The sequence below is a fragment of the Chionomys nivalis genome, chromosome 2 (assembly GCF_950005125.1).
Source record: "Chionomys nivalis chromosome 2, mChiNiv1.1, whole genome shotgun sequence".
NCBI classification, from domain to species: Eukaryota; Metazoa; Chordata; class Mammalia; order Rodentia; family Cricetidae; genus Chionomys; species Chionomys nivalis.
The window spans coordinates 99,041,513-99,054,155 of NC_080087.1; the positions used below are offsets into that span (position 1 = coordinate 99,041,513).

At 36.5% G+C, this 12,643-nt stretch overlaps 1 protein-coding gene across 11 annotated transcripts in view; it reads right to left on the bottom strand.

The window, feature by feature from the left end:
* Positions 1–12,643, bottom strand: part of Ppip5k2 (diphosphoinositol pentakisphosphate kinase 2) — a 61,734-nt gene that overhangs the window by 6,132 nt on the left and 42,959 nt on the right. For 3 of the 11 annotated variants that reach the window (XM_057751468.1, XM_057751537.1, XM_057751511.1), the window contains 4 exons: positions 9,866–9,938; positions 7,383–7,502; positions 6,489–6,551; positions 2,942–3,082 (listed from right to left, as the gene is read on the bottom strand). In XM_057751468.1, the coding sequence (XP_057607451.1) occupies positions 2,942–3,082; positions 6,489–6,551; positions 7,383–7,502; positions 9,866–9,938 (397 nt within the window). Of the gene's footprint in view, positions 1–2,941; positions 3,083–6,488; positions 6,552–7,382; positions 7,503–9,865; positions 9,939–11,109; positions 11,284–12,643 lie in introns of all 11 variants that reach the window. The other 8 variants (XM_057751461.1, XM_057751456.1, XM_057751486.1 and 5 more) reach the window with 4 other exon arrangements.

The following is a 12,643-nucleotide window of genomic DNA, read 5'->3' on the forward strand; positions in this document are numbered from 1 at the left end:
TCCTTAACAATATCTGCTAGGGTTTTTCCTTTGACAGGAAACTTTCCCCAAAGACCATGTTAAAAATAAAATGTATCAAAGCAGTTCTACTGGATGAAAAATCACAGAAAATAAGGTGCTCTAAACATTCAGCTTTCTTCTTAGTCATGGATTTTCAATGGTCCTTGGGAATCTAGGTTATGGCCCAATGATCTACACTGCCCCTCCCCCGCCGTCTATCCAGTACTTTGAAAAGATAGTCACATCTTTTCATCCAGTTCTCTTAATAGCTAACAACATGAAATTTTAAAAAAGCTGAAAGTCTTGAGTAAAATTTCATGATACAGAGAAGAGCTCATCAGAACAAACAGGACAGGAATCTAAAATCACCTCATTAATGTCATAATAATTTACTCTAATGAACTGGATTCACTAACTATAAAAAATGAAGCCATCACAAAATAAGAGTACTATGGAATAAACCTTAGGATTTTCTTTCTCTAGCTATTACATTACATTTTTCCTAAGAACAAAGAGACATCATTCCTGGATGACTTCCAAGTCATGAATTGCAAACTTTCTAAAATTCAGTAGCATCAATAGATGCCAGAAGACCTTTTCACTTATGAGACTCATTCTATATTCTATAATTGAAGAGTTGAAAACCTCAGCCCAGGGGAGCAGTGAAACATGAAGTTTAGGGGAAAAACAGTACACTATAATAGAGCCTATTTGGAATATCTATTCTGGGGTCTTTGATGGATTTGAAGACAGATAGTTATAGCTTTAACTATAATTTTAGTTATGATAAAAGATAAATTAGATATAAAATTTTAGACTCACAAAGAAATACTGTAACTGTAATTCTTGCTTGATTTAGACAGAAAGGGGGAGATAAATGAAATTACCCTCTGTATGCTATGAATATGTTTTATTACCGCTGGTAATATAGAAGCTGCTTCTATACATTTCTATATATTTGGCCTATAGCAGAGCAGAATAGACCTAGGCAAAAAAACTAAACTGAATGCAGGGATAAAGAAGCAGACTCAGGCAGATGTCATATAGCTGCCTAAGGAGAAAGATGCTGGAACCTTACTTGTAGGTCATAGCCTTGTGGCGATACACAGATTAATAAAAATGGATTAATTTAAGATGTAAGAGCTAGCTGGAAATACTCTTCAGCTGTTAGCTAAACAGTGCCGTGATTAATATAATTTCTGTGTGATAATTCCGGTCTGGGTGGTTGGGAAACCAGCATGCAATCTCCTTTTATAGGGAACAACGCTGTGTATTTTATTAAATTATAGATAACTAAAATGAGACTATATTTTCCTGACTCATTCTTATTTATAATTTACTTCATTTGGAGTTTATGGATGCTTAGAATTGGACAATTCATATAGAAGATCTGAAATAAAAGCCTGCTTTCCAAAGGCAGCTACAAAGTGAAATAGTTTAGAAACATCCTCATTACCAGTACTGACTGACAGCTGGCCTATACTACCGGAAGCAGAAGAAATGGCAAAGGGTATAATCACTTTGAAGGATGGAGGAACATCATTAGGACAGATTAAACTGTGAACAATACTCCTCAAATATACAATGTGATGGTCCAGGAAAAGGAAGAGACATTAAGACTGGAAAGTGCTATTAATTCTAAGAACTTCAATGTCCATCATTTTATGCTCAGGCAAAAAAATATTTACAGCATATTAGAAAAGAGGAGAAAGTCGGGCGGTGGTGGCGCACGCCTTTAATCCCAGCACTCGGGAGGCAGAGGCAGGCGGATCTCTGTGAGTTCGAGGCCAGTCTGGTCTACAAGAGCTAGTTCCAGGACAGGAACCAAAAGCTATGGAGAAACCCTGTCTCGAAAAATCAAAAAAAAAAAAAAAAAAAAAAGAATAATATGCAACGAAAGTTTGTGGTTTTCTAAGATGTAACTAGAATAGTTCTCTCCTCAAATTAATGCTTTCCAAACTGGAAATTCCAACATTCTGAGGGATGCTATGAGCTAAAAATGACAAGTGCCACCTGATGTTTAATCTTTGCAAAAAAGAAAGAAAAACTTGTCCTAATAACAAAAAATGCTGCAGAAAACCTGGGTTGTTTATAAAATTTGAATCTTTTACACATCAATGTATCTCTAGGTCCAGGGAGAACACAGTCAATTCCAAACTTACATAGCGAGGAACTCTCTTAATCCACACGAATGCATTCTTCACACTTTTTTTGTTTTTTAGGCAGAATTTCTCTGTAACTTTGGTGCCTACCCTGGAACTAGCTCTTATAGAATAGGCTGGTGTCGAACTCACAGAGATGGTCTCCCTCTGCCTCCCAAGTGTTGGGACTAAAGGCGTGCGCCACCAGGGCCTGGCTCAGACAATTTTTTTTTTTAAAGAAATACAGTTTAAAAGCCTTTTGTTCTAATTTGGTATCTTTGATAAAACACCTTTCTAAAGCTGAACATGATGATGGCACAACATTTATAATCTCAGGTTCTGGGAAGCAGAGCAAGGAAGATCACTGTGAATTTGCAGAGAAACAGATTCTACAGAGAAACCCTGTCTCAAAAAATGAAACAAAACAACAGTTACAATTAAATGTCTCAAGTATTTAGCAAATATGGTGAGGGATGGGCAAGTGTGAGTTCATGTGAACCATTCTGTAAATTACAAAAAAGAATGTGAGCTTTCCAGCACGTATAGTTAAAAAAGTTAAAAAGGTGCTAATTCTATGATATTGTTTACTTTTTATAAGAAAAAAGATTTGGGTATAGAATCAAGAAAAACAGTCTACTACCCATGTGTAATACAAAGGAATTACTAATATTATTCCTTTACCTATGTCTCTCTTAAAATTCTACCACAATTATCATTGAATTTGCATTGCTAAAATTTGGATTATATGTAGATAATATCTATTGTCCAGTAATAAAATATAGCAAATGTAAATTCCATACATATTTCAGGGACCTTGCGTAGAACTTCAGTTGATGGAGAAGCAATGGAAGCCAAAAAGTCATCCACTTGCTTTAAAAACAGGGCATTGTGAAGAGTCTCCAGAGGACAGATAGATGGTACCATGGAATACAGCTCAAAGCCTAAAAGAGAAGAAAGAAACAATGGAACAGTAAGGTTGACTATTTCAAAACTCAATCATTAGAAAGCAAGGCAACTTACTTAGGACTGGAAAGTTCAGGTTTTTTACATGCAAACACACAAGATTTTTCAAGTCATGACACCAGATGCTATGCAACATGGAACCAAAACAAGATATGACCATGATCACTTTAAATGCAATCAGACAGCACAGCATGCACACAATGCTCCAATGTCACAAAAACCTAAGTACAGGAAGGAGAAAACCTGGGATGTAGGGGAGATAATGTTCACTTTTTAATCTTTCAATGTCAGATCTATTTTACAGATAAACAAGCTGATGCTATATTTCCCTTAGACCAAGATGTTACAGTACCTTGATAATATATACTTCAACAATTAAATAATAAGAAGGGAAATTCAGACACAAATTTCAGGAGCTAATTGTGAAGCACAAATTGTAATTTTTCTCTAAAGCCATTAACACCCTAATGTGGTCCTTGGGCAACACTTCCTCAATCAGGCTGGACTTAAAATTCTTAAACAATCCTTTACTGAACGGCAATAATTTCATTTTTTGAAATCCCTGGTTGAGCAAAGTTAGACCAAGTAAAAAGCAAATAAATTGCAAATATATTCATGTTTAACCATTGCAAAGGCATACAAGATTTTCACGATGAATCATGCAGCAATATGTTAATATAATCAATAACACAAAAGCACTTATACACAGAAATTACTTTCCTAAAACAAAAAAACTAGATCCTCAATTTAATAATAAAATTATCTATTTAAACTTTATTTAATTGAATGGCTTTAAAAGCTACTGTCATACACTTTTAAAATAACAAGTGCTTCCCAAAATTCAAGATAAGTCTTCTTGAAGAATATCCCCAACACTCAAATTTACATAAAAATTGATTATTATTAGTTAAAAAATAAGTCATCTAAACTCAGACTGCAAACTAGACTCTTCTCCATAGACATATGCTCATTATGCGATTACATGCTATTGGATTTCTTTACAATTTGGGAGGAACTCAAGAATTGCTGGAATTCTCAGTTGGAACAGGGAACGTTTTAAAAAGGGAATTGAATATTGTTATAAAAATAACCAAAGGATTAATAAAATTAATGCTAGATTTCCAGGTGCAAACCAAAGCATGACAGACCGTTTTATGTAATGTTAGACAAAACAAAACAAAAGCAACGATAAAATGGCACAGCAGCAGCTAAAGCACCTCACTCAGTTCCCACTGAGGAACGAAGCTTTACAACTCCCTTTCTTCTTAAGTACAAGTAGTTCATGCAAACAAGCACAAATCCTTTCTTTGCAGTTCTCTAGACAATATGCTTTTCTCCTTTCTCAGGGTGCTCAGCCGTCTTTTGTGAGAGCTCCTTTCATTTGCCTGCTGAATTTCAAAACAGCAAAGGATGTCTGATCAAATTGCTCTAGACTACACTCTTGCCATTCGTCTCAAACAGCTCTTAATGTACAATGAAAGGGTTAGTGCCGCAGTCTCAAACGCCACCCTCTGACATGTTTGGAAGCTACGAAAACATACCACTGGAGCCTAGAAATTCCACAGAGGAAGCAGAGCAGCACCTACTGAGGGATAGGGATTCTGCACAGAGGCCCAGAAAATAAGGTAAACACTGTCAGAAGACACTTGTGCACCATGTTCCTTAAGCTAAAGATGGAGGAGGGAAGTCCAGGATGTGGGTTATAGACAGAAATAACATAAAAGTCATGGGAAATAAAAAGTGAAAAGGTCACATGACAATTCACAGGACAGATAAGACAGAACAGCATTAGAGAAGAAGAAATATCGAAAACCCCAAAGGAATATTTCTAGAATTGAAAGGAATATAGTTCTATGCAATAAGCTGCATAATGTAGACAAGCCACATTTAAAAGAAAAAGCCTAAACTAAAGGAATACAAAATTACTCTTATTTTCTATTAAATTTAAGTACAACTTTTACCTTTAAACATAGAACTTTCCCAGAAAACCCAGAGCTTGCTGTGAAAACAAAGGCACTCATACAAAAGATGATAGCTCCTGTAGTGATTTCTGTGAGATGCTTTTCTTCTAGGACTTACTAAGCATATGCTACCTTTAGAAATTGCAACTGTTATCAAATCAGATTTTTTTTTCCTCCAAAAAGTAACATTTAAGCAGCTACACTGAAGCAAAGCATATTAAGATATTTGGTTAAATTTTCACTTGAGGATGAGGTCTTCTTAACTTTGTCAAAGAAGTATTAGCCAGCTGTTATGTAGAAGTGTTGTTAAACGGTCCAAATGGAGATCATAACCGTGTGTCGATTCTTAGGCTTCATAAGAGTCCGTTTTTGAAAGACTTATTTGCAGTTTAAAAAAAAACCAAGTTCCAGGTATAAAAGTAACTTCACTACAAGTGAAAGTAAAGTCTATGTGGGATTTGAAAACCAACAGAAAGCCAGGTATGATGTCTTTTGTCTGTAATCCAAGCTCTCGGGAGGGTTGCCGCAAGATGACTGACTGCAAGGTTGCAGTCCAGCTGGTCTACACAGTGAGCTCTATGCTAGCCTGACTACAAAATCAGGCTCCACCTCAAGCAAAACAAAACATTCCCAAAACACAACCAATCAGTAACTATTCTGCCTGGATCAACATCAAGCTCTTAGCAAAAACCTAAAACACCACAACTCAATTCATAACAGAAGTCACGGACACGCTCCTATCCAGCGTCACTATAATGGAACCTGATTCTTTTAACTTTAGTTTTCTTTCGACCAGGAATTCTCCAAAGGCACCAAAAGGAGAAGACTACTGGATAACAGTAAACCATAGGTATAGCCACCCAAGGATAGGTTGATCCTGGACCGTCTCCGGAGCCGTCCACACTTCACCGAGTTCTGTTCAGACAGAGAGCCAGCCATCTGCTGCAGTGTCCCTCGCGGCAGCTGGCTCCCAAGACCTTTACAGAGACATGTCTCACGGGGCTCTGTGACATGGGTTGCTTTGGATTTTATTGAATAACTCAATAAAACAATGTGATCAGAAAAATAATTAGAAAAAAATGTTAAGAATTAAGAAGAAATTTAGATAGTAATTGTATTTCTAAAAATTATATAAACTGATCACTTAAGAAATTAGAATTTTCAGGTGTTAATTCAGAATTAAGGCTCATCATTACTGTGGCCATTGGACAATTTCATGAGTGATGCTCAATTATTGTGGAAATCACAACAGAAAAGAGAATAAGACAGTATCAGTGGTTTGGTAAGTAAGTTGGGATTGTATGCCAACTGAAATGAAAGACGGATAAATACATGATACTGTGTATCCCACATTTTAAAATAAAAGAAAAAATTAAAAAGGGATGAAGCAGGGAGTATCTTTTAAAATAAAAAGCAAACGTACCATTGGTTGGGTGTCGAGCAAATGAGATAGAAAACCTTTTAACAGCAGACCCGCGTGTGGCGTCTGAGAAAGAGAAAAACAGGTCCCTGAAGTTCATAGCTGCCAAAAGAAGAACACTTAAAACAGAGGGGACAACAAACAGGTGAGGAAGTCAGAGCTGGGTGACATGCAGAGGGAAGAATGAGGAAGCCGAAGACTGGTTAGAAGCAGTAACTGGCTTGATGGTACAGGCAAAATGTTTAATGAAATACACAAAAGAAAGAAAAGCAAGATGACCTGGCAATTCCAGTAAATCCATGTTTTACTATTTGTACACATAAGAGCAAACGTTTAAACAGTGCTGATCCTGCAAGAGCTGAAAACACCCCTCCTATCACAAGGGACAAATTTTCATGAGTCTCAGAGACATTCTGAATATCAGAATGATAAAACTGAAGTCATATTAACAGGGAACTTAAAAATAGCCTGTTCTATTTATTTTTATAAAAATGATGGCCAATATATTTTCTCTCACAAATAGACATTCTATTCTATTCTATGCTAAATAGTTTGTTCATATTAATAGATAAAATGAGTGTTAATTGTAGATAAAAGTTTAAATGTTAAGGAAAATTTGTTCTTTATAATCTAGGTTCTCATTCAGCTAAAATGATAATAAAGTTATGAAATTTTCTATTTTAACAGACCACTTATTGTGCATGTAGTCTAAATCCGTTATTGACTACCAAAACCTAGACCCCAGATGTGGACCCCAGAGAGCACTGACAGTTGTGTGGGAAGAAGTAGCTAGGGCTCCACTGCAGTCTGTGGCCTTAGACTTGCTTTGGAGAAACACTGCTCATGAGTGTGTGCATGAGTGTAGGTATAAATCTGTGTGTGCGAGTGTGCACATACCATCTATGCAGCCAGAAGAGGTCAGCTTTTTACGATGAGTACGAGCATAATCCTGTAGGTTAGGTGCACTTGAAGAACCCCCGAGCACTGAGGTGCTAAACAGGCCCGCACAGTGAGACCCTGATGGGAGTTAGAGAAGATACATACAACAACGGGTGTTCTTCCATTCACATTGGGAATGCATGCAGCATGCAATCAACATGGCTCTTACCAACGCACAGACAGCCTTTGGCAGTGCCTTGAACAGATTCGCAATATGCTTGTAATAGTCTAGTGATACCTATTTGAATTCAGTGCTTCTAAAGGCCACTATTATTCATCACAAACACAAATGGAGTAATTTAGTACTGGGTAAAACGCCTTCTTTGAAAAATAAGCCAACATAATAAAACATATACATGCTAAAAGTACTAAAAATACCACCATGAAAATTAATTTCAGAACAGAATAGAGTCTTATTGCAAATATGTGAGAGGTTTTATATATCATATATGTAATATATGTGTATATAGTTGAGCAAAAATTAAGTCACATTAGGTACTTTAAAATATATACCATAAAATGATAGTTTTTCCTGATGCCCCTGAATTAAGAATTATCATACTTTCTTATGGAAAAAAGAATATTTGCCGGGCGGTGGTGGCGCACGCCTTTAATCCCAGCACTCGGGAGGCAGAGGCAGGCGGATCTCTGTGAGTTCGAGACCAGCCTGTTCTACAAGAGCTAGTTCCAGGACAGGCTCCAAAACCACAGAGAAACCCTGTCTTGAAAAACCAAAAAAAAAAAAAAAAAAGGAAAAAAGAATATTTATTAATGAAAACAGACAAAAGTTATTCCTTTTCAGCCACTTAACAAGTAAGTGCCTTAACATAGTAAGCTTTTAATGAAGGTCTCCAAAAAAAATATGCCATCAAAAAATAAAACACAGCCAGTATAAATCAATGCTTTATTTGTAGCAAGTCTTCCCACTTAAAAATGTTCATCACTGAGAAAAGTATAAATATCTGTAAAATATATGATCAATCAATGAAAGAGAGCAATGTGTGATCACATAAAGATACCACAGGAAAACCAAAGGCTCAGGATAGCTAAAGAAAGAGCTCAGGTTTATAGGCACCAACAAAGTTCAGATTCTACAGATTTTAACACATTATGTTAACCACTTATGTTTTGGGTCAAGCATATTTAGACAGGCAGGTACAGAGAAGATAATATGCCATTGCTTCCCTCTGTCTGCAATGAGCATGAGGTCAGTGGTTGAGAGAGGAGTTCAGCAGTGCTGCTCTGAATACTCCCGAGGAAGCGGATGTTTACAGGTCAGCCAAGGGCAGGGCTGCCTGTACGGGAGCTTCACTCTAATAGTCTCCAAAGAGCTACTCCTGATGAGAACCAGCTCACCCAGAGAGGGTATTTAAAGGTCTTTTTACTTTACTTGCTCCTTTATCTTTTTATTTCCTTCTTTATTTGTACCTGAAACCATCATCTTTTGCTATATTCACTGGTAATCACCAGCTGATATTTTTGCACTTTCCTTTGGAATGTGTTCCAAATTCATTTTTAATTCATTTTAAGTTAGTGAATATTATTTCTACAAAGTAAGGGCTTTCATGGCAGCATCCATTCATAGAACTTAAGCCAGTGCCACCACGGCTCTAGGTAGTACTCACGCGAACGTCAGGTTAGCAAGAGACACTGCCCACCAGTGTTTCCTCTGCCACATTTAAAACAGCTATATTATGTTATTAGTTTGACATTTGTAGCTGGGTAGGCTGGGGCCTGTCTTTAATCCCAGCTACAGAGACAGGTTGATTCCCGTAAATTTGAGGCAAGTCTACTGTAAATAGCAAGTTCGAGGACAGCCAGGAATACATAGAGAGACTAGTTCCAAAATAAATAAGTAAATTTAATAAGTAAATAAGGGATTTTTTTTAAAAAAAAAAAAAAAAAAAAAAACAGTGGTACCTTTTCCTCCTTACCTGACTACTGGGTTTGTTTTACAGTACCAAGTACAGAACCACATACATGCTAGGCAGCTGCTTGGCCATTGACCTATAGCCCAGCCCTCTTATGACTACCAATCTCTGAAATAAAATTTTCTTCATAAATTTAAGCATTAAAAGTCTCATGTCTAAAATCCCAACAGGTTCCCATACGTTCAAGGACAAGTGGGACTCTAGAAATCTTACAATAGCATCCCTCCCTCAAAAGAAAGGATGGGAAAACAAACAGCAAACAAAAACCCAACACTGGCACCTGGTCACCACAGAGCAATCGTTCAAAGGGTTAGACAGCAACTTTTCGTGGGAAGAAAATCATACCTTCCTTGTGAGTTCTATAATCCAACAATTATGAACTCGTGCACATTAAATACAAACTAAAGCATAGCATTTGGTGATGATTTTCCCACCTTAGAGTCCTATACGTGTGCCTAACAGTGAGAGTTTCAGGAGGGTACAGAGCACAGTTCCCTTTGCACCACATACCTACAGTAGGGCTCTGCTTCTGTTCCACAAGAGTTCGTGGTGTTCGAAGATAGTTGGCATTTTCAGAAACAACCTGCGTAGAGCAAACAAAGAGTGAAATATGCCAACAAAATGAATTTAAAAATCCATTTTATATGCAGCCTGTTCCAGACAGACAAAGGTTAATAAGCTGTATGACAAATATTAGTAGAAATATTTAAAACATAAAAGATCATGCAAGATCCCTTCTGAAGGGAGTCCAGTTTCATGAGGTCCTTGCAATGAAGTGGTGTGAAGCAGGCATTCAGAATGGAACACGACAGATGAAAGGAAACGATCCACAGATTGATGGAATTTCACTTTCTCTTAAGAGAAGCCCACTGCCCACTGTTAAACAGCTCCTGTATTTAGAGGAAAACAACCACAAACCAGAGAGATGCCAGACAGACACTGTTGAAATCACCATACAATTTCTGATCCATGCATGGGCTTTATCAGAGTAACCTTTAAATAGTCAGCCTTAGTGGATACCATAATCCCTTTTCCTATAATCCAATACATTACGTTTCCAAGAGGAAATAGCTGAAATAATCAGAAGTCACGTGACGGCAGACCTTCCATTGTAAAATCAGTGTTTTAGTTTCAAATGTCATCAAAGAAAGTCCTTCTGACATTACTTTCATGGGAACCACTTTTACAAATTCATACATGCCTGCTGTTGTGTTTGGGAAACACACTGTATACTTCAAGCTATGTACTTCCAGATAAGGGAGTCATAGAGACCAATCAATATCAGATATCTGCCGCTAATTAAGACCAGGCCACATAATTTTTGATGTTTTTAAAATTTTCACAATCACACAAATTCTAAATGGAATGAAGTGATAGAGGGGGTATCAAATATTCTTACCATCAAATTGTATTAATTTTGTTTCTTGAAGTTTACAGGACAACTAAGGTCAAAGAACGATTTCTTTCTTTTCTAAATCATTTTTTTATTAGCATGGTTAAAAATCCAGGAGAATTAGGATTTTTAAAACTCCTGTGTATTTAAAAGTTTGCCAGTAAAAACACTAAATACACGCAACCTAAGTGGTTTCCTTCCATCAAATGTTGCCCGATATTGGAAGTACTTTTAAGTGGACTCAAATTTAAGACAGAAGGATTTCCTCTATGTAAGCAAGGGATTAGATGTCCTCAGAAACAGCTGTTTGTTGCTCTGAATGCAGGAATGGAAAATGTTTAATGAAATAAAGTTTAAAAACCTGTTGCCATGAGCCAAAAATACTGGATGTGAAAGCCAATGATTTGGGGGAGACAGGGGAAGAGGTGATTTGTTCCCCTGATCTGCGTCTTCGACGCCCAGTACCCACACCACTGGTATAATGCAGCCAGGTACCAGTACCCTCTGGGCTAGACACACTCAGGGGGCTCTCTTCCTGGAAGTAAGAAAAAGGGCAAAAAAGAAAAAAAAAGAAAAGAAAAAAAAAGAAAAAAAAAAGCAGAGCATGCAAAGTTAGATACATTAGAGCCAAATGATCAGGAAGAAAAAAAATACAGTTTATTTGCATTTGCTAATCAGTTTTTTCCCTCAAAGCCAAATTATTACTCATTTGTGAGCCAAATATTTAAATCCCTAAGAAATTCTAGAATCAGCAAATAGCACCAACAACCATGGAAAGATTGCAAGCTATATTGTCTACTAGTTAGTTGCTCTTCTCCCTGAAAACTAAAAAGTCAGTGTTGCTTTTGAATGGAAATATTTAAATATAAAAGGTATTTTGATTTATTTTAGATATTAGATATTAAAAAGATTTTGTGCTAATTTTAGTTGGATTTTTCCGTCTAAAGCACCAAGGGGTAAAATGAATTCGATATGTCACTTAGAAAAGGAAATGAGTCGGCCACCGCTATAAAATTCAGAGGGGTAAGATGGATAGAGATCTCAAGTTCCAGTGTCTGTGCCTCTGTGGTCAGCCTTACTGGGAGAGCCAGGAAGCTCAGGAGACCAAGCCTATGGCCGACTCTCTCACTGGCACACTGTTCAGCTCTGTGTGCCTTTTGGAAGAACAAGCTTCTGACATCCATGGAGATAGAGGAGGCTGGAAAAAGTCTTCAAGTTTTTAATTGAATAATTTATCTTATGAAAGTAAGAGTTTGGCACAGCATAGAAATAATCTCTTCAAAGTAACTATTTAAACATTCGTAAGAAAATGTTTTAAAAATGTGTGCTGAGTTTTAAGAGCTAACTACAGCAGTAGTTCTATTGAAGGACTTATACTAGTGATATACAGATCTTTTGGAGGGCAGAGGAAAAGGTATAATTGTGAAATTTTAAAGAATTTGATTGACTGAAAATTGTTCGTCAGTGTCAAAAGCACTGCCTTCACACAAATGGTGGTTTAAGTTCTATTAGTTTAGGTAATTTCTATTTTGGGGTGTTTTTTTTTTTCTATGGTTAAAGATATCTGGACAAAGTTTCATATATTCCAGTGTTTTATTGAATTTTAGTAGAACAAATGATCAGAAGTGGTTAATGTCCCTCTTCTTTTTAAATTAACCTTTTATAATTAAGTTAAAATAGCATATTAAAGAAACACTAGCACAATTTCTTTATAAAGTTATGATGATAAACTTTATGAACAGTTTCCCCCAACATATAAATGTCAATTATTTAAAAATTCAGAACACTTATATTATTGTTAAAAATGGGGGTAGCGGAAATTACCACAATTCTTTTTGTCCCTTATATTATAGTCAAGTTCTTGATAATGTTAAACATAATTCTATGTCTTTCTG